The sequence below is a fragment of the Aotus nancymaae genome, unplaced genomic scaffold (genome assembly GCF_030222135.1).
Source record: "Aotus nancymaae isolate 86718 unplaced genomic scaffold, 86718_ANA_hifiasm-v0.15.2.pri h1tg000057l, whole genome shotgun sequence".
In the NCBI taxonomy this organism is placed as follows: Eukaryota; Metazoa; Chordata; class Mammalia; order Primates; family Aotidae; genus Aotus; species Aotus nancymaae.
In genome coordinates this window covers 35,482,360-35,505,524 of record NW_026988471.1, presented here as the reverse complement: position 1 = coordinate 35,505,524, position 23,165 = coordinate 35,482,360, and the positions used below count along the sequence as shown (strand labels likewise).

At 38.6% G+C, this 23,165-nt stretch overlaps 1 protein-coding gene across 1 annotated transcript in view; it reads left to right on the top strand.

The window, feature by feature from the left end:
• The first annotated feature begins 4,203 nt into the window (after positions 1-4,203).
• FEZ2 (fasciculation and elongation protein zeta 2) overlaps positions 4,204-23,165 on the top strand; it is a 123,659-nt gene continuing 104,697 nt past the window's right edge. Inside the window, exon 1 of the mRNA XM_012475420.2 lies at positions 4,204-4,366. Coding sequence (XP_012330843.1) covers positions 4,209-4,366 — 158 coding nt within the window. The 5' untranslated portion in view covers positions 4,204-4,208. The remainder of the gene's footprint in view (positions 4,367-23,165) is intronic.

Below are 23,165 nucleotides of genomic sequence, written 5' to 3'. Positions count from 1 at the left end.
AGTCAAACAGTTTGGCCAGGTGTGGTGGCTCATGCCTATAATCCCAGCATTTTGGGAGGCTGAGATGGGTGGATCACAAAGTCAAGAGATCAAGACCATCCTGGCCAAGATGGTGAAACCCTGTCTCTACTAAAAATAAAAAAAAATAAAAAAATAAAAATAAATTAGCTGGGCATGGTGGTGCGCACCTGTAGTCCCAGCTACTCGGGAAGCTGAGGCAGGAGGATTGCTTGAACCCAGGAGGCAGAGGATGCAATGAGCCAAGATTGTGCTACTGCATGCCAGCCTGGTGACAGAGCAAGACTCTATCTCAAAAAACGAAAACAAAAACAAAAAAAAAAACAGTTCAGTAGGTAGGTAAATAAATTATAATCTTTGAGAAGACATAGGGTCTACTAAAGGTAACTGATTACTCAGCATATAGCCAGATTCATTACAGGGCTACAACCTCAGGAAGAGAATAGATTAGAAAAATTTCACTCAGCAGCCGAGGTGCCATGGAACTCTGGATGTCTTGGGTTAGTCTCTGAGTAGAAATAAAGAAATCTATTTTGAGAATTTGTAATCAAAGACCTATAACTCATGTAGGGTTGGGGCTCAAATTATACTACCTGAGTTCAAGAGGACCTCAAAGTAGGAGATTAACAAAAAAATTATCTCCCAGCCAAAGACCCCAGGGCACTTGTCAGAAGAAGATTGCTCAGGTCACCAACCGATCAAGTTTCCTGAAGATGAGCACATAATCCACAATTCAAGGTCAGTTTCTTCAACTTGATATATTTTTTTCTACAAGATTCTTCATTTTACAAAAGTCTGAAAAGAAGATCCACATTCATTCTTATCACTTTCATCTTTAAATGTTCCTTATTTCTTTCTGGCAGCCTAAACATCCTGCCTTAGTTAAAGTATAAAATCATGACAAGTGTATGTCAGTGAGGATTATTTCCGAGTGGAACTAAATGGGCTCTCTTAATGTGCTGAATAACAACATGCCAAATGATCCTTCAGATCAGGAAACAGTTAAACGAAATTTTTTTCTGCTTGTATTTCTTTATTGTTGGCATTTTGTGATTTATCTAGTAATCAATTATCTGTAGTTGTACAGGCTCCTATTTTTTTAAATCGTCTTCTTTAAATTGTTGTCATCTATCTGACTACTTTGAGAGCACTTTGTCTTTGTAATGCCAGCCAGTGCCTCTGCACTAACATTGGTTAGAGATGATGTCATCTATGAACAACCAGCTAATTTGGTGAAGACAGCAAACTGGTTGTTCAGCATTGTGTAGGTAGACCAGATGAACTATTTATTGGTTCTCTTTTCTTTTAAGTTGTTGAAAAGATTCTTTGCGAGCCAGGCGTGGTCGCTCACATCTGTAATCCCAGCACTTTGGGAGGCTGAGGTGGGCGGATCACAAGGTCAAAATTTCAAGACCAGCCTGGACAATATGGTGAAACCCCATCTCTACTTAAAAATACAAAAATTAGCCGGGCATGGTGGCAGGTGCCTGTAGTCCCAGCTACTTGGGAGGCTGAGGCAAGAGAATCACTTGAACCCAGGAGGCGGAGGTTGCCGTGAGCTGAGATTGCGCCACTGCACTCCAGCCTAGGTGACAAAATGAGACTGCAAAAAAAAAAAAATAATAAAAACAAAAAGATTCTTTGCTTTGCAACATCTACTGCTCCATCTATGCTTTCTGTTTCTCTTGAGTGTTTACAAACATTGTATATTCATCAGGTATCACAGTGTATCTTGTTTTACCATCATTTATTCTTTAAAATGAGTTAGTGCCATTTCATTTATAACGTTTTTCTTTTTTTGCCTTTTAATATCTGTAAGTATCATTTATAACTTGTAAAAAAGTATAATTATTATTGTTCTGATGAGACTACCACTACTCTTGAAATCTTTTGCTCTGGGTTTCTGCTGACTTGTACTTCTTCAATGATGGGTGGTGTAACATTTTAACAGAAACTCAGCTTTTTTGATGCTTTGTTCATTGATTTAGAAACTCATCTGGCTAGATAGTCCTGTTTTTCCTCTTTCATATGATTTTACTTTTAAGTTTTAGTTTAAGCTCGGTGATGGTGTCCTCCACAAAAGTAGTCCTGTAGATTGCAACAAGGGGAAAAGCAGACAAAACCATGTCTTATGAAAAAGTGGTTAAGGTTCTGGAGATGATCCACCTGGAAAAGAGAAGACTCAGGAACACTGGGGCAATGAGGGAGCTGGGGAATAAACAAGGAAGTTCTAGCTTTAATATGGAGAGGAAAATATTAATTAGAACCATGCAACAGCCAGATAGGTGCAGATAAGGTGCTTTTTGTCAGCAGGATCTGAAATATCAGGAACAATCTTTAAACATGGACTCAACGATTTTGCTCCATTTTAGACTTGTAGAATATGCATTCCACAACAGGAAGAAAAAATAAGCATATGAATTATGATACACACAGTTCTCTTAAAATTTAATTGTTTCAATCATGAGATGAGGCTTGAAAATAGGATGTCATTGTATTTTATAACTGTTTTCCTCCCTCACCCTTAGAAGAAGAGATTTTTCTGTTATATTGCCAATATTCTTTTTATGGTTTTTAATGTACTTACCTTTTGGGCACCATATGTGGAAAAATAAGGCAGCACTTTTGACAAGTAGCCTTTATTTTCTCTTTACTCTTTGGAATAGTCATCAAAGTAACAGGTTAGGAAATACTAAAAGCATTTTGTTTCTAAGAAATATATATTCTTTTATAAGTATATGTATACATTCATGGATATGATTGGTTCTTTATTTTTGTTAACACCCGAGGGAACTTACAGTTTCTAAACTAGAGAAAGTTTATCTTATAAATAAAACAAAACAGAAGTAAAAATAGCAAAGCCTGAATTAGCTGTCAGTTGTCCCATAGTTCCACAATGGGGCACTATTGAGTTTTACAAGTTGCCCTTTAGAGAAAGGGAACCTTGATACAAATGGTCACCTAAAAGGCACTAAGTTGGTTTCTCGTAAATTAATTATGTAATACGTAGTTTTCTTTAAGTGGAAGTAACAATTCCTCACGAAAGAGCTGAGTATATATTTGTATAATCTTATTCAAATATATCACAATCTTCTGTTAAATGATATCAGTTGGGCCTGAATACTTTGGAGGCATGAAATGTAAAGATATGCCGGTAGCATGCTAGATGAGAAATTCTCTAGGCTTTGCATTTGTGAATATGGAAATAATTATTTGAGTATTTAGATTATTTTTAAGTCATTTAAAGGCTCTAAGTCCCATTAATTTGTAGTCCTTTCAAATATACCACTTTGCACTAATATTGGGTTGAGATGATATCATATATAAATAACCAGCTAATTTGGTGAAGACAGCAAACTGGTTGTTCAGCATTGTGTAGGTAGACCAGATGAATTATTTATTAGTTCTACTTTCTTTTAAAGTTGTTATTTGTCATCATTAATGAATGTATAAATGTACAGTATTTAGGTATGCATTTTTCTCACTAATTTTTATTATTCCTGTTGGATGAAATAGCTTTTGTATAAGAGAGAAGTTTTGAGAAGAAAGGGAGAAGAGAATGAATGTGTTATGTAAAACATGTTTTTATTTTTCTGTATTGCTTCAGAGAAAGGAGATGTGTCCTCTGGTAGCATCTTGCTCTATCCATTTTTGCCCGTTAGCAGAATTGCCCACCTGGTAAGGAGTACATTGGAGAACTACGTGGTACATTCAGGTAGGAGGAGTGAGCGAATAAGAATCCACTGTGCTGAGAGACAGTGTAAACATTTAATAAATTCTGTACCCATGATATTAAAAAAAATCACAATTATTAAGGCCTCCATAGAGTCTTCCATGGCACATAGTAGGCCTGATGAGTAAGAAGGCAGAATCACAGTGTGACCCAACCGATCCATGAGATCTTCAGTGAGTCAATGCAATAGTCAAAGTTCAGAAGTGGAAATTACAGAATCCACTCTGGTTAGTTTAAGCATGACATGGATTTGTTAGAGACATTGGAATCTTATTTAATCTCTGAAGTGAATCTAACTTATCTGGCACATATTTGGTGAGAAGAAACTCGATCACATTTGCTGTGTTCTACTTTCTACTTATTGAAATTCTGTCCTCATTTTGGGTACCAATCAAGTCTCACTTCCTCCCAGAAACTTCTTCTGGGCTCTCCCAGTCCTGACTTATCTTACAGAAGAATGGTATTTAGAGACGTAAGAGGAGGCTTCAGAGACATTCAATCCAGGCTTGCACCCAGTGGGACCTGGAGTATTCCAGCAAGAGTGCCATTCAGCTTCTGCTTACCTTCACCTAGAGAAAGACAAAGCTTTGCCTGCCAGGGCAACCTCCTCAAATGGTAAGTACTTAAAGCTCTTTTCCCAATGGCCTGGAAAAATATCATGTCATTTTTATGTTGTTCCAGATGTGCCAGTCTCTGAGTGCCATCATGACTGTAATAGCACTTACCATCTCTCTCCCCTCAGGAATGTCCTGAGAGTCAGGACATTTCCTTAGTCCTTAGTCATCAGAACCCCAGCACAGTGCCTGGCAATTAATTAATAGCCATTGAAGAAATACTGGTTGCTACATTGATATTTCTGGGGACTGGAACGGCTTGTGCTTTCAGCCTCTCCAACATTGTTCTGTTACAAATCTCATTTGAGCATAATGAAACTCTTTCTTAAGGAATATCACATGCATATACCAACTAGTGTTCATTTAATGAGTAGAAAGAAAGCCAGAGTTACTTCTTTCAGGGATTTAAAAAACTGAATTGCTAGTACTTTTAAAGGATTAAGGCCAATGTTTAATAATCCAAACTAGATTTTTTTTTCTGGAATTAATTTCAAGCTCATCTGTCTGTTGTTTCTGTAGCATGTTTTGTTCCCTTCTTTGAAGTTCAGGCCTGCATGTCTGTCTGCGGCCTGAGACATTCCTCCCATTGTCTATGATCTTGTAACTCTTACCTCAAGTGGCTTTGATATGACATTGACAGGTTTCTTCTGCACTCTGGTCATTTGAGCCTGAGATCAACTCATTTGGCCTATTACCTCCTCCTTGCCTGTTCAAGGCCATGTGTTCCGTTTTGAAAATGATTCCACTTGCTGAAGAACAAGGGACAACAAAGTAGCCTGATAGGCCTGGCTTCTCCCTGTCATCAAAGAGTTCTGTGTGGAGTCACACTGAGTTCTTTATGCTTTTCTTTCTCTCCCTTTTCATCTTTTTCCCTTTCTTTCCTCTACTTCTGTCCTATTAGCCTTTTGGAATTACAGGGGATCTTATGGTCAGGTTTCAGTTGTTAGATGCAGGCATTACTTTGAAGCCACGTGCTCTTCGAGAATATCTAAGCATGAAATCTTCCTCCTCTTTTCTCAGATTTATTTGAAACTCTCTTAGGCTTGCTATTTGTTTTTTTTTTCTGACTATAAAAATAAAATTGGTTTATTAGCTAATATTTGGAAAACACAGAAGAGTACTGAGAATAAAATAAAATAGTTTATGTTTCCGTCACAGGATCGTATTTTGCATATTGGAGTGTGTGTGTGTATGTGTGTGTGTGTGTTTACATTGTAACAAGTCCCAAAATAAGCTTTTCACCTCTTTGAATGTGTGAACTTTTGTCTTTGGGAGTCACAGAATATGAGCCACCATAAAAAGTCCCATTTAACATTTCGGGTTTAAAGTAAATATGTATAATCTATGTATAATACAGTAGGATGACATTTTGAGGTATTACTGATTTTTTCCTCCCCACACTTCCTCTTACCCCTGTATCCTCCCCTCAGATGGGTCAGGAGACAGGAGGCTTCTTTTGCTTTAAGGGAAACTGTCATGGTAGAACCAGATGGCTGCAAACTCTGATTTTTAATTTCAAAAACTATAACCCAGGAGTGGGACTGATAGATCAGGGGGAAAAAATGTAGTCAACTCATTTCTTTCCATTACCTTTGTCCCTTTCCATCACAAATATGTATAAATATGACAAAAGTTTTATTAGAAACTATAACAAAACTCCCAATTACAACAACAACAATAATAAAAGTTATCAAGAAATAGGCCAGGCGTGGTGGTTCATGCATGTAAACCCAGTACTTTGGGAGACTGAGGCGGATGGATCACTTGAGGTCAGGAGTTCGAGACTAGCCTATCCTGGCCAACATGGTGAAACCCCGTCTCTACTAAAAATACAAAAAAAAAAAAAAATTAGCTAGGCATGGTGGTGCGTGCCTGTAATCCCAGCTACTCGGGTGGCTGAGAGCTACTTGGGAGGCTGAGGCAGGAGAATCCCTTGAACCCGGGAGGCAGAGCTTGCAGTGCTACTGAACTGCAGCCTGAGCCACAGAGCGAGACTCTGTCAAAACAAAACAAAACAAAACAAAACAAAATGCTGGGTGCAGTGGCTCACGCCTGTAATCCCAACACTTTGGGAGGCCGAGGTGGGTGGATCATGAAGTCAGGAAAGCGAGACCATCCTGGCTAACACGGTGAGACCCCGTCTCTACTAAAAATACAAAAAAATTAGCCAGGCATGGTGGTATGTGCCTGTAGGCCCAGCTACTAGGGAGGCTGAGGCAAGAGAATTGCTTGAACCCAGGAGGCGGAGGTTTCAGTGAGCTGAGATCGCACCACTGCATTCCAGCCTGAGTGACAGAGTGAGTCTCCGTCACACACACACACACAAAAGGACAACCTCCCTCAGCCCCCAAATTATTAAGAAATAAACTTCAAAAGAAATGTACAGGTCAAACATACTCATTTTAGTATAAAAATGAGTTTATAGAGGGTCAGAAAGGAAGATGAGAAGGCAGAAATAAATGTAGAGAGAGACATGCCTTAGTTTTGGGTGACAGGAAGACTTTACTAACAAGATGCTAATTCTCCCTAAAGTAACTTGTAAAGTTCAGGCAATATCAATCAAAATCTCATCAGGATTACTTGTGGAACTTGACAATATCATCCCAAAGATCAAATGGAAGAATAAACATGCAGGAATATTGAGGAAATTCGGAGTTGAGGGGTATGAGAAAACTTGCTCGACCACAAATCAAAACGTATTACAAAGCTGTATAAAACTGGTGCGGGAATAAAAAACAAGATCAATGGAACAGAGTAGAGATGGGAAATAAATTCTAAGGTATATGAAAGTTTTGTTTCCCCAGATTTACTGCAATAACTTCCCAATTTTAAAAATTATAGTCTCCCATTTCTTTTGTTAACCCCTTTCTAGCCTTTCTCCCCAAGACATCCAGAGTCATTGCCTAAAAACATAATAGAGTTATATATAAACCTTTGGCTTAAAAGCTTTCAATGGTTTTCCTTGCACTTGGAATTCAATCCATATTCCTGCACTGAGTGGCCAGACCCGCTACTCCCGCTAACCTCACTCAAAGCATGCCTCTCCACACTCAGCCTGTCTCAGCCACGCTGGCCAGTTTCCTTCCTCCACACAGCCAAGTTCTTTTCCCCCACAGAGTGTTTGCATGAGCTCCTCCTTCCATGTGGAGCGCTTGTCCCTGGCTCTTTCCCAGGCTGGCTCAATCTTATTATTTGAGCTCCAGCTCCCATTCAATGGAACTTCCTTCAAGCAGTCTGTAAGAGGAAACTGCCCCACATCGCCACTTCATTATTCTCTGCAGTCATTTGTTTCCTTCGTAGCGCTTTGCAAGTTACAATACTTATCTGTCTGCTTATTATGGTCCCCTCTTCTGTACTCTGTATTCCACCGTGGTTGGGACCATGCTTTGCTCATCATTGTCACTCCGGCATCTAGCACAGCACATGGCACAGCAGTAACTCACTCAGTGTTTGTGGAGCGAAAGAAGGAATGCATACATATGTGGACAATAAAGGTAGTTCTTTGAATCAGTGGGGAGAAGCTAAGTTATTGAAGAAATGACGTTTGGGCAACAGGGTAGCTTTCTGGAACAACAAAAAAACGTGAATTCCTTCTTGCACAAAAATGAATTTATGGTTAATGAAAGTTTTAAAATTAAAAACATAACATTTTTATCTCCACCATCTTTATTGAGGTATGGTTGACAATGCAAATTATATATATTCGAGTATACAGTGTGATGATCTGATATAGGTGTATGTTATGTGATTACCATGATTCAATTAACACATCTATCACCACACAGTTACCATTTGTGTGTGTGTGTGTGCACACGCATGCATGGCGAGAACACTTAAAATCTACTCCGTTAGCAAATTTCAAGTAGACAATACATTATAAACTATAATCGCTATGCTTTACATTATATCCCCAGTACTTATTCACCTTATAACTGACAGTTTGTGTACTTTAACCAATATCTCCCCATGTTTTCCATCTCTCAGCCCCTGGCAACCTCCATTATCCTCTTTGCTTGTATGAGTTCAACTGTTTTAGTTTGCACATACAGCTGAGAACATAAAGTAATTGTCTTTCTGTGTCTGGCTTATTTCACTTAACATTATGTCCTCCAGGTTTATCCATGTTGTTGCAAATGGTAGAATTTACTTCTTTTTATGATTGAATAATATTCTATTATGTGTGTGCATGTGTGTACATACCACATTTTTTTATCCATCCATGGAAACTTATGTTGTTTCCATGTCTTGGCTATTGTAAATAATGCTACAGTGAACATGATAGTGCAGATTTCTTTTAAACGTATGGATTTGGGCTGGGTGCAGTGGCTCATGCCTCTAAGCCCAGCACTTTTGGAGGCTGAGGCAGGAGGATCGCTTAAGGCCAGGAGTTTGAGACCAGTCTGAGCAACATACTGAGATCCTGTCTCTACAAAAAAAATTTTTTTTAAAAATTAGCTGGGCGTGGTGGCATACACCTGCCAGCTACTCAGGAAGGTGAGGTGGGAAGATCACTTGAGCTCAGAAGTTCCAGGCTACAGTGAGCTATGATCACACCACTGCATTCCAGCCTTGGTTGACAGAGCAAGGCCCTGCCTCTTAAATATATATATAAATTCTTTGTGTATGTACCCAGAAGTAAGATTGCTGGATCATATTGTAGTTTAGGTTTTAATTTTTTGAGGAATCTTCATACTGTTTTCCATAAGGACTGTATCAATTTACATTCCCATCAGCAGTGTACAAAGGCTTCTTTTTCTCCACGCCCTCACCAACACTTTTTATCTCTTGTCTTTTTGATAATAGCTGCCCTAACAGGTGTTAGCTAATATCTCCTTGTGGAAACCTTAACATTTCCTGAAGAAAATATAACAGTATTTTTACGTATCTTGTGAACTAATACATGAGTATAATTCTATACTATCTTGGTGATAACCAAGAAATGTTTTGTATCTTTTGTTAAAATTTTAAAGTCACTCTAATGTTTAAAAAAATTTTGGCATTGATGTATATAAACCTAATGCCATAAGCAATATCATTGTCTTGAGTTTCAGTGTAAGCTGATGTCACACAGACCACACCAAAGGCAATGGTTTAAATGAAACAGGAGCTGATTTTGCTCTTGCAAAAAATTACCAAGCTAAGCAGTTCAAGGCTGATAGGGCGACTGCAACCTCAATCTGCATCTTCCATCTCCCAGCCAATGGGAAGATGGAGGGGCAAAGGGAAACACAGGCAATTTCACCTTATCCAGAAGTTAGACTCATGGACATGGGGTGCATCTTTTTTGTTCACATTCTGCTAACTGGAATATGGTCATGTCTAGCTGCATGGGAGACTGGGAATGTTGTTTTTAGATGGACAGCCTTCTTCTAAGCTTGAATTAAGAAGCTCCATTATTAAAAGCTAGGGAGAATAGTTACCAATGGACATCTTGGGGTTCCTGCCATAAAGAGTAACTTGGCCCCAATGCCACTGTGCTTATTCTTCTCTTCTCATTCATGTTTTGCCTTAGATTAGTTTTAAAATTAGTTTTATTTCGATTTTCCCTTTTTGAAACTCAAGATTCAAAGTTCACAGAGAGGTTTATGCTTTTCTTGCCAGTATCATTTCCCTGTCTTTGCAAAAGTTTATTCATTCTATCCTGGGTTAGCAAACCCATTGCCCTTGTGATATGGACTGATTCAGAAAGCCAAACTATGTATTTCAACACCCTCTCTGTTCCAGGCATTCATTTTCAAAACCTTTCTCTTTCCCAAAGTCATGTTTACCAGCCTAATTTGTAGAGCAGCAGTCAGCAAACTTTTCCTTAAAGGGCCAGACGGTAAATCTTTTAAGGTTTTAGGCCACATATGCTTTATCACATTTCGTTTTTTTGTTTTGTTTTTATCCCTCTAAAATGTAAAAATTATTGTTAACTTTCAGACCATACAAAAATAGCCTGCTGAACTGGATGTGGTATGCATGCCATAGTCTGCTGACTCTTGTTGCAGAGCAATGTATGTCTGTATATTTCTCTTGAACAGCAGGGAAGTGGAAGTTACAGTATTCCTGCACCAGATGGTATATATCCAGGAATTATAGGGAACATCTTGCTAAATCTGAATAATGACTACAGTTCTGTAACCCCGATACAGCTATGTTTGCTGCTACACACTGAGTCTGATGGCCAAAAATTATAACATTGACAGATCCTAAAGCTTTATGCTCTCTATGTATCATGTTGCCAGGATGAAAGTTGAAGTTTGAGGCTCAGGGTTGAAAGGTGAAACTTTTTTTCAGTGTTACAGACATCAATCCTTTTGTGCATACATTTGTTGACACCATAATAACTCAGACAATATATAGCTTAGAAATGATTTTCAAATTCCCAACTTTAAAATGCATCCAGATTGCATGATCTATAAATATTCATTATCATTCATTATATAATTATTCAGCAAGTATTAATTGAATATCTACCATATGCCAGGCACTGTACTAGACTGTGGGAATACAACAGTTAATGAAACAAAGTCCTTACTGTCCAGTAGGGGGAGCTCACATTCTAGAGGAGAAACATGGACAGTAAACAAATAAGCACGTGCATTTCAAACACACCCGGTGCTGACGAGTGCTATAAGGAAAAATAAAGCAAGGTGAGGAAATAGATATTGTTTGAAGGGACTATTTTAGAGTGGTAAGAAGATTTTTCAAATGAGGTGAGAGTTGAACTCAGTGAAGAATGCAAGGCAGGAGCAAGCCATACAGTTATCTAGGAGCTATGGGAACGGGAAAGGGGTTGTGGGGGAGGGCGGGGATTGGTGGGGTAAAGACCTTCAATGAGGTGTGTTTAGGATCAGGAAAGAGCCAGCTGGCTGGAGTGGAGAGAGGCTAATAAAGCCAGAGAATATAGGACCTTTTAATTCATTGTAAGGTCTTTGGATTTTGTTTTGCAGGAGATGGGAAGCCTTCGAAAGACCTTGAGCAGTGAAGGGTTATGATCGAATTGAGGTTTTAAGGGAACTGTTGTTGTTGCTGTGCAGAAAATACAGTAAAGGCAAGAGACAAATCAGGTGCACTAGGCGAAAGGTTCTTATAATTGTGCAGGTGAGAGATGACAGTGGTTGGGCTAGGCGGTCGTAGGAAATGTAACTATTTTCATGTGTTTGAGCACACAAGAAAAAGGTTTGTCTTTAATTGTATATATTTTCTAATCCTGGAGGAATCCAGTACCACCTAATTGTCTATCCCAGAATAGGTACTGCTAGCCAAAGCCTCTTAAAATGGAAAACACAAGCTAATTAAACTAGGATTTATTACATGGATTACTTTTATATCTCAAAATCTAGACACAGCCATGTTATAATTGCTAATAAAGGGCCCTGGCTATAAATCAGGATGACTTCATGAGGCAGTGCTTCCTTTTAATATTGAAGAATTGACAGAACTCTATTTAGAACTGAGTTATGTACAATACTAATCTTTCAGGGATGGCTTGATTTTCAGTCGTCTATTTCCATCATTGTATTGCTTTGTTGCAGTAGGAATGAACACAAACAAATGTAACTCTACGCCTAACAATGCAAGGCAACAACTGCATACAAACAAAGCTAAGCTCAAAGTGCACACTCAGTTAATTGTTATGAATGACAAGTGAATGATAACGTTTAGCATTTAAAACTTAACACATTCAAGTGCTGAGGACACCATAGTAAATTAGATGTCTATGAGTACCCTCCAAGGTAACTTACTTTTCTAATTTACTTCTAGGGAGTTGCTTAGGTGCAGGGTAAATAAAGCTTATTTTGTCTCCATTCTTCCATTTCTCTGCTCTTTTTTTTTTTTTGTGATGGAGTTTTGCTTTTGTTGCCCAGGCTGGAGTGCAATGGCACAGTCCCGTCTGATTGCAACCTCTGCCTCCTGGTTCAAGCGATTCTCTTGCCTCAGCCTCCCACGTAGCTGGAATTACAGGCATGTGCCATCACGCCTGGCTAATTTTGTATTTTTCTTAGAGATGGGGTTTCTTCATGTTGGTCAGGCTGGTCTCGAACTTCTGACCTCAGGTGATCTGCCCGCCTTGGCCTCCCAAAGTGCTTGGGATTGCAGGGGTGAGCCACCGCACCCAGCTTCTCTGCCATTTTTAAAAGTTCACTTCAATACTAAGTTTGGATTTTTTTTTCCTCTCCAAGATTCCCCAAACTCACTTACTAGTAGATTTTTAAAGATACGTGTTTATTTTAAAAAAACAAAGAGGAGGCTATTTTATCAAGGCAAAATGGGTCCTCTTGCTAAGACTAATCTTTCATCTTTTACTTTTTTAATAGTTATATAAAAGAAAATGTACAGATTCAAATACACTATGTAGCTTAATGAGTTTTTATTTATGTGTATACTCACGCAACTACTATCCTGATCAAGGTATAACATATTTACAGCATTCCAAATAATCCTTTCTGCTCTCTACTCATTAGTACCCCACCAATGGGAATCATATTGAGCTCTATCTCCATAGTTTTGCCTGTTTTTGAACTTTAAAAATGGAATCATATAGTATGTATTGTTGGCCCTTTGTATCCATGGGTTACACATTCATGGATGCAGTCAACCACAGACTAAAAATATTTGAAAAAAATTGTATCGGTACTGAACATGTACAGATTTTTTTCCTTGTCATTATTCACTAAAAAAGTCAGTCTAACAACTATTTACATAGCATTTACATTGTAGTAAGTATTATAAGTAATGTAGAGATGATTTGAAGTGTACTGAGAGGGTGTGCATATGCAAACACTATGCAATTTCATATGAGGGACTTGAGCATCCTCTGATTTTAGTATCAGGGAAAGTCCTGGAACCAATCACCAATCATGTGTAGGTACCAAGGGATAAATGTATTCTTTTATTTCTGGCTTCTTCCTCTTTTTTTTTTATTTAAATCATTATACTTTAAGTTCTGGGGTGTATGGGCAGATCATGCAGGATTGTTACATAGGTATACACATGCCATAGTGGTTTGCTACCTCCATCCCCCCATCACCTACATTAGATATTTCTCCTAATGTTATCCCTCCCCAATCCCCCCACCCTCTGCTATCCCTCCCCCAGGCCCCAGTGTGTGATGTTCCCTTCCCTGTGTCCATGTGTTCTCATTGTTCAGTATCCACTTATGAGTGAGAACATGCGGTGTTTGGTTTTGTGTTCTTGTGTCAGTTTGCTGAGAATGATGGTTTCCAGCTTCATACATGTCCCTGCAAAGGACACGAACTCATCATTTTTTATGGCTGCAGAGTATTCCATGGTGTATATGTGCCACATTTTCTTTATCCAGTCTGTCATTGATGGGCATTTGGGTTGGTTCCAAGTCTGCTATTGTAAACAGTGCCACAATGAACATACATGTGCATGTGTCTTTATAATAGAATGATTTATAATCCTTTGAGTATATACCCAGTAATGGAATTGCTGAGTCAAATGGTATTTTTATTTCTAGATCCTTGAGGAATCACCACACTGTCTTCCACAATGGTTGAACTAATTTACACTCCCACCAACAGTGTAAAAGTGTTCCTCTTTCTCCACATCCTCTTCAGCATCTGTTGTCTCCATTGTATCTGGCTTCTTCTTCTTTTTTTTTTTTTTAAGAGATGGGGTCTTGCTATGTTGCCCAGGCTGGAGTACAGTGGCTATTCACAGGCGTGATCCTGCTACTGACCAGCACGGGAGTTTTGACCTGCTCTGTTTCCGTGTATCTGGCTTCTTTTACTCAATATATATATTTTTGAGACAAGGTCTCACTCTGTCACTCAAGCTGAAATGCAATGATGTGATCACGGCTCACTGCAGCCTTGGCCACCCAGGGTGAGGTGCTCCTCCCCGCTTAGTCTCCCGCGCATCTGGAACTAGAGGCACGTGTCACCACACCCAGCTAATTTTTTGTGTGTATTTTTTGGTAGAGACAAGATTTCGCCTTGTTGCCCAGGCTAATTGCTCAACTCCTGGGCTTAAGCCATCCACCCACCTTGGCCTCCCAAAGTACTGGGATTACAGGTGGGTGTGCCACTGCATCTGGCCTGGCCTACTCAATGTTATGTATATAAAATTCATCCAAGTTGCCACATATAGCAGAAGTTCTTTTTTTTCATTGCTGTTTAGTATTCCATTATGTAAATATACTTCAATTTGTTTATCTGCTGTACTGTCTCTGGACTTTGGTAGTCTCTGGTTTTCGGCTATTGTGAGTAAGCTCTGTGAACATTCTTATATATGTCTTTTGGTGGACATAAGTACTCATTTATGTTGAACGTATACCTAAAGGTTGAATTGCTGCATCAGAGGTTCTGTGTATATTGACTAATTTTTGCATAAAACAAAGAATAAATTAGTGCCAGAAGGCAATAGTGTTAGATGATTGATTTGATAGAACATTTAATTAAATTACTTGAAATCATTTGCTTGGTTATGATTTTGCTCTTTATAAAAGACAGTGAAAAAATATACCTCACTCCCTAAGATGGCCACTATTTAAAAAAAAAAAACAGAAAATAACAAATGTTGACAAGGATATGTGTAAATTGGAACTCTGTGCATTGCTGGTGCAAATATCAAATGGTGCAGCAGCAGCCATGGAAAATAGTATGGAGTTTCTTCAAAAATTCCAAATAGAATTACCATGTGATCTAGTAATCCCACTTCTGGGTATATATCCAAAAGAATTGAAAATAGTATCTAAAAAATTTATTTGCATATCTATGTTCATTGCAGTGTTATTAACAGTAACCAGGAGGTAGAAGCAAATGTCCATCAGCAGGTGACTGGATAAATGACATGTGGTATATACATACAATGGAATATTACTCAGCTTTCAAAAAGAAGCAAATCCTGCCATGTGCTACAACATGGATGAACCTTGAGGATGTTTTGCTAAGTGAAATAAGCCAGTTGCAAAAAGACAAATGCTGCATGATTCCATTTATATGAGGAATCTAAAGTAGTCAAACTCTTAGAAGCAGAAAGTAGAATAGTGGTTACCGGGGTTAGAAGGCGGGAAAAAAGAAAAGTTACTGTTTAATGGGTATACTGTTTCAGGTGTGCAATATGAAAATTTTTGGAGTCTTTGCGCAACAGTGTGCCCTGTACAATACACTTAAAAATGGTTAAGATGGTTTAAAAAAGGTATTTTAACAACAACAACAACAACACCCCATAGCTTTGATTGAAAAAATTCCTGTCTTATTTTAGGTAAACAAGTCTTTAAAAAATGAGATGCAGACTGGTGTCTACTAGATGCACATGTTTCAGAAGCTTTTGTGGAACATCAGTGTCATTGCTCATGATGGCTTCTCTACTCCCTTCTTACCTCATGAATGATTTGAGGGAAAATAAGATCCTTGAAATTGAGTGTACTTAGATAATTAATTGAAGAAAAGGGCACTGGAAACCCTAACTACAGGAAGAATTTGTAACAGTTATTTTCTAGCTCTTTCTGATTAACTAAAGCTGTTTTTGTACTTCTGATCTTTGCATGAAACAAAAAACCCTGAAGTCATAGTGATTCATAAATAACCTTGATGAAGCATTCAGTCCATGACCTCGCACATTGCAGATTGTCAATAGATGTGATTGAGTGCAAAGACCTCTTGACAACAGCTGTGCTGGTGCTAAAGGCCGTCTCCTGCAGAACAAATGTTACCTCTCCAAAGGAACAACCGCCTGAAAATCCTGGTGTGGGCACCAGAATTTGATGAGCAAAGCTGAGGCTTTAGCAAGACATCATACCTTTCCCAAAATGGTCATGAATTTAGGTAAGCCAGAGAGCTCTGTAGACATGTGATTCTGTTGATGAATGGCAGGCTTTCCAGCCAAGAATATTATTGGCTCTTCGTTGTCCTAAATTCAGCTTTCTGACTTGACCTTACTTGAAAATAGAATGGGTCAGTCACATGCTCACAGTCACCATTTATTGTTATGGAATTTGTGAATTAGTTTTTACCTCTGTTGAGGCATACTTGTGGGTTAGCCCTGGGCAGTCTTTGACCTTGGGCCATATGCTGTCTGCCCTACTCTTGCCATAGGCCCAGGATCTAATTTCAGAATAAAAGTTGGAGAGCTGCCTCTATTCTGTAACTTCCTAAATAGGCCCAGATAATAATACTGTAATAGCTAAACTAAGAAGCATGATTTTTCTCATTAGTCTCTAGTTTTCAATAAAGCAGACACTCTAAATTATAATACTATAACTTTTATGGGACTAAATGCAATTATTTAGAGTTACAATTATTTAAAAATAGAATATAATAATTTTTTCTCTCAATTTAATGTTCTCTTCTTTTTTCCCCCTCACTTCTTCCCTCCCTTTCTCTCCTCACCTCCTCTCCACTCTATACCAGCCAAGCTAATTTGAAATAGAAGCCATGAGTTTGGACTCTGGAGTTAGACAATACCAGTGCAGCTCTCACAAGCTGTGTAACTTTGGGAAATTCTTAATCCCTCAATGTATCTGTTTCTCCTCTTCTAAGATAAAGATGATAATATTACATCTCTTGGAGTTGCTATGATGATCACATGAGATGTTTTGTGCCTGGCTACAGTAAACACTCGATAAATGTTAGCTACTCTATATTATTAATATGTTGTCATAATCACATGAGCAACATCAAGAACATTGATTTGGAGTAAGAAAAAAAAACTCTTAAGGGCAACCAAATTGCTATAAAATGATGGCTGCAAGTGTTTAAAAACTTTGCAAGTTAAAGACACAGAATAAAAAAGTGAGAATTAGGAAAAATATATTTTTAGTCAATGAACAAGAATAAAAATGTTATTAAATGAATAAAAATTAGTTCCAGTCATATACCACAACAAGGAAATTTTTCTATGAGTAGCATTTATATTGGTGAGACTGGTTTAGGAGACGACCTTTCTTTGAATTGTACAGGACCTCAGAAAAAAACTTAAAGATCACCTGATCCAGCTCAGTCATTTTACAGGTGAAGAGACAGGTTTCAGGAGATTAAGCAACTTGCCTTAGGTTACATTTCTGGTGGCAGAGCTCAATCAGAATGGTGGATCTCCTGATTGGAGCCCGGGGGTTCACCCTACAGGAGCATACAGCTTTTGAAATGTGACAAGATCAAAAAGCCCAGAGAATTTTCATGCTGGAATGAGAACAATTTTGCATTCAGATCAGGGCTCATTTTTCATACCTGGAATTCAAAGCATCTGAAAACAGATATCATTATTCCTGTTGTACAAATGGAAAAATCTGGACAAAGATAAGCCCTAAGGTGAATGGCTTTGTTGTCCAACTTCAGGCTCCATAAATACACTCATCATGCCCAGCAAGCTGGTATGTCGACCTGCTGCAGGTGCCTGCTCTGATTCTGGCACACTTCACAGCTTGCTTTCCACTGCCTACTTCTATATTTCTTGGTCACTGTCAGATCCTTGCCAAATGCAGATCTTACAAAGGACAAGTATTTTTTTTTCTTTCATAGTATATGCTGGGCACCATTCAAGGAGTTCAGGATTTACTTCATTTAAGAAGTGAACTTCTTGAACAGTGCCCAGCATATACATGACTATCAGTGAGTATTTCTTGAATGAATGAACAAAAAAATTGGCACTCGGGGTTTCTTCATCTAGCCACTCAGATTGGCAGATGAGTTTGGGGCCATTTGTCTAGGCTCTGGTTTTGAGACCTCTACTATATGTTGGCCAGTCTCATGCTCTGTGACTTTGAGCAAGACTAACCTGACTTTGAATCACACCATGAATTCCAGAGCACAACCTGCTGAGCACAGGACTGACAGGAAGGGGAATAAGACAGGCTATATCCCAGAAAATTGGACACAGAAGTGCAAAGTGGAATTCTTTATACCCTGCACATTGACTCTGTCGAGCTTCACTAGTGAAGTCAATGAAGTAGCCCCTTTGGGAGAAGGAATAGACCCAAAGGGGCCTATAGTAAATATAGTAAATCCAAATAGGGCCTCCCTTCAGTGGGCCCATTCACCAGCATTACCAAGGCTAATTCATCCTTCACACTGGGTATATGAGGCTTCTTTTAGCCTCAAGTTGCACTTGATACTTATTTGATGCATACTTTACCAGTATACAGATAGTCTCCAATTTATAATGCTTCAACTTTCCAATGGTATGAAGGTGATACACATTCAGTAATCATACTTCATACCACCATTCTGCTTTTTACCATAGTGTTTAATAAGTGACATAAGAAATACAACGTTTTATTATAAAATAGGCTTTGTGTTAGATGATTTTGCCCAGCCATAAGCTAATGTAAGTTTTCTGAGCACGTTTGAGGGAGGCTAGGCTAAGCTATGATGTTCAGTAGGTTAGGTATATTAAAGGCATTTTTGACTTAACAATATTTTCCACTTATGTGATGGGTTTATTGAGACATAACTCCACTGTAAGTCAAGGAGCGTCTGTATGCAGACTGCTTACTTGCTCTTGTCACAAAGACTTGAATAGCAAAATAGCTTTAGGCTTTTGCTTTGTTTCCTTAAGCAAAACAGCTTCAGTTTCCCTGGTGAAGCAGTCCCTCAGTGCATACCCTATGTGAGTGAACAAAAATCCTCCACAAACACTGTCTTATGCAGAACTGCAGATCTCCTGATGCCCACATGTTGTCTATAGCATTTTAGACAACATGACCCTGAGGGTTCACACCCACTCAACTGATACGATCATCCTCCCAGTTGGCATATTTGGGTCATGAGACCCACCACTTCTGAGATTTCACACCACTTTGGCAGTCAAGCCAAGGACATGCTAAATGTGACCGTCTCCTCTAATGTATGCCACAGGGAGATCATCAAGTTACAGTGTGTCCTGGGTGTTGGCAAATACACTGCTCATGAGGAAACTCCTCAGAATGGATATTGTGTTTTCAGTTCTCACCCAGCAAGAGCAACCTCATCATCATTAACTACAGCTGAAACTGGCTTATCAAGGCCTTGAAGCTGACCATCTACTAACCGAGAAAACCTCATTGATCACACAGCTGACTGATGGTAACATACAGCTTCTGGAGATAAGGATAGACAGTCCATCTAATGATCTTCAGCATGACAGGACAAGTACTTGCATGCCATGGGGATGTTTTCAATACTTCTTTTGAATGCCTTTGCTCTAGCCCTAGTTGCTCCTTTCTTTATGGATCACATGGTTAACAGTGAGATATAGAACTTTAAAGGAAATATTATGATAGGTTAAGTTGAAAGGAGAAAACAAACAGCATCTGCAACACAAGCCAGTTGTGAACGCACCTGGCCAGGTTTTCTGTTGGCCAGACTCTACTTGTGGCTACACAGGTAACCTGCAACACCTGATAGGCAGACCCATCAAACCCCTCTTGTCAAACCCTTGGAAACAAAGACTTTAATTTATGATGCGTGGAACATAGCATTATAAGAGTGTGAGAAGCCTTCTCCTGTAAGCAATCCTGGGCCCTATACACTCTTACAGACAACTGGAATTGATGGGGATGGTTACTATAGCACCTATTGATTGAAGAAAACTATCTTGTGGCTTTAGAGTGTTGGAACAATATTTGTAAGGAACACAGTCATTATCAGGAAGGGAAGTAGATGCAGCTTTTGTGGCTTTGATGAGGTTCCATCCAGCTCTCTACGTATTTCCTTGGTGAACCATTCTGCCTTACATTTGTTCCTGCACTTGCTGAAAAGGCAAAGTGTGTGGGTTATCGACGGGTCTTTAATAGACAGAGAAGACCAATACGATGCTTCCTTCTTCTGCCTGGCTCCCACTAATGTGCCAAACATTTAGATAATTCTCCAGGTCACCAGGCTATAGGCTTCCGAGAGGAAATCTCACGAAATGTTTTGCAAATAGCTTTCCTCAGAGGAAATGTCAGCTGAGTCAGAAGCATTGTTCCACTAGTGGACCAGGGGGTTGACGGACTTAATTAGGGTGAATAGTTGAAGTGGGACCAAGATGGTTTTTTCCTTGGGGACCAATGTACTCTGTTAAAAGGCAAAAAAGAAATGCGTATGCAATGACTTTCTTCCTAAAAATTCAGAACACTTCAAAAATTCCCATTAACTGTATTCTCACCACAACTCTGAAGGTTAGTTCACTTATGATGCCAGTGTCTTTAGGGCAGTTATATGTACACGCATGACTTCTCTTAAAGCAACCCATAGTCATTAGAAACACTGAAAAATTATTGAGTACCATCACGAAATCTTTTCTTTTCTTTTTTGAAATAGAGTCTCGCTCTGTCACCCAGACTGGAGTGCAGTGATGCGATCTTGGCTCACTGCAACCTCTGCCTCCCAGGTTCAAGTGATCGTCCTGCCTCAGCCTCCTAAGTAGCTGGGACTACAGGTGCCTGACAGCCGGCTAACTTTTTTGTATTTTTAGTAGAGACAGGTTTCACCAGGTTGGCCAGGCTGGTCTCGAACTCCTGACCTCAGATGATCCACCTGCCTCAGGCTTCCAAAGTGCTGGGATTACAGGCATGAGCCACCATGCCCAGCCCACCAAATATTTTCAAGGGCTGCAAATTGTGCTTGGAGAGGAGACTATTTAGAAATACTTTAAGGACATAAAAAACGAACAGCCCATTATGTCTTCCTACAACTTACATTTTTTCAATTTCAGCCTTTGAGCACTATTTCCACTTGCTTTGTCTTGTGTGGAGAGATTTGATTTTAAAGTCTTTTATTATATGAATTTGCATCTTTTCATCATTTCTACTTTATGAAAGTAGATGCTATGTTATTTCATAGATAGATATTTATAACTGCCATATATTCATTGTGAATTGGAGTCTTAAACATTATAAAGCAGAGTTATCCAATAGAACTTTCTGGGATAATGGAATTTTTCTCTGGGCCATTTAAATTAATTTAATTAAATAAAATTTAAAATGTAGTTTATCACATTAACCACTTTTAATGTGGTTAATTATGGCTTTGATGGGGTTCTATCCAGAAACGTTCCACCCACGTTTCTAATGTTCTGTAGCCACATGTGACTAGTGGCTACTGAACTGAAATGCGCAGTTTAAACAGTATCCTCTTTGTTTTGCTTAATGCTTTTTGGCTTGACTTCTGCCTTGTCTGACTTCAAAGCCTTGACCCTGGCTTTATTTTTGCTTACTTTTGACTGGCACAACTTTGCCTAGCCTTTTATTTTTTAACCTTTCTGGATCACTTGGTTTTAGGCAAGTCTTTTGTATAAAGCATAATGTTGAAATCTGTTTTAATCTTCAGTTAGTTTAAGCCTATCTACATTTATTGATATAAACTCTGTTTGATCTCAGTTCTTTAATTATTAATACATACTATAAATATCGGAATTCCCTCTCTCCTTAGAAAACGTCTAGTGGTTTTATACTATGAGCAAAACAAAGTTGGCTTGTGTCTTCTTTCGTCTCTTATCTCTCCCTGACTTTCCAACTTTAGGCAATAATATTATCTTTCGTAGTGTTTGTCTTTATACTCTTAGACTTCTACAATTCAGTTTGTCAGCATTAAGTGATATCCTCTGACTCTCTCCTTCTGCTTGTGATGCAACTTATGTTCTTATTCTACTTACTCCATTCTCTTGCCTCTTTTTCCTCCAACATTTTATTATGAAAATTTCCAAACCTACAGCAAAGTTGAAAGAATTTACAGTGAACACCTATATACTCACCACCTAGATAGTATCATTAGCATGTTACCCTCCAGCATTTGCTTTATATATAGTTATCCATATATCCATCCTTCTATCCATATGTTACTCTACCTCATTTTTTTGTGTATTAAAATAAATTTCTAACAGTAGTACATTTTTACCCTCAAATTTTAGGATGCCTATCATTAATTGAAATTTATTATTTGTTTAAAGTATTTTAATGTAAAATTTACATACTGTAAAGTACCCAAACTTTAAGTATACTTTTGCTAGTTTTGAAGAACGGATATGCCTGTGTAACCGGAACCTCTAACAAGATACAGCATTACCAGAAAGTACCCTCATGGCCCTTCCTATTTAATTCCCGTTTCCCCAGAGGCAAGCTTCTGATTTTTTCTACCATAAATTTTTACTGCTTTAGAAGTTCATAGAAATCAAATCAAACGTTATATACTCTTTTTTGTGTAAAGCTGCTTGTACTCAGCATAACTTTTTAATTTTTTTTTAGAGACAGGGCTTTGCTGTGTTGTTCAGGCTGGAACATGGTGCGATCATTGCTCACTGCAGCTTTGAACTCCTGGGCTCAAGTGATTCTCCTGCTTCGGCTTTCCAAGGAACTAGGATTACAGGTGCACAGCAACTTGCCTGGCTGTGTTTGTTTGTTTGTTTGTTTGTTTGTTTTGTTTTGTTTTAATTTGTAGGGATGAGGTCTTGCTATGTTGCCAAGGTTGGTGTTGAACTCTTGGCCTCAAGCAGTCTTCCCGCCTCACCCTTCCAAAGCATGGGGATTACAGACCAGTGCCCGGCCTAGCATAATGTTGAGATTCATCCGTGTAGTTGCTTGTGTTAGTAATTTAGTCCTATTTATTGCTCAGTAGTATTTCATTGTAAGAATGTATGGCAGTTAGACTGTTTCCAATTTGGTGCTATTGTGAATGAAGCTTCTGTGAACATTCTTATAAAGTGGTTTTGTGAACTATGTTTTTGTTTTTCTTTGGTCAATACCTAGGAATAGTATTAATGGGTCATAGCACATATGTTTAGCTTATAAGAAATTTTGAGACCATTTCCCAGACTGGTTGGACCATAAGAGTACTGGTTTTTCCATATCCTTACCAACATTTGGTGTTGTCAGTCTTTTAAAATTTTAGTCA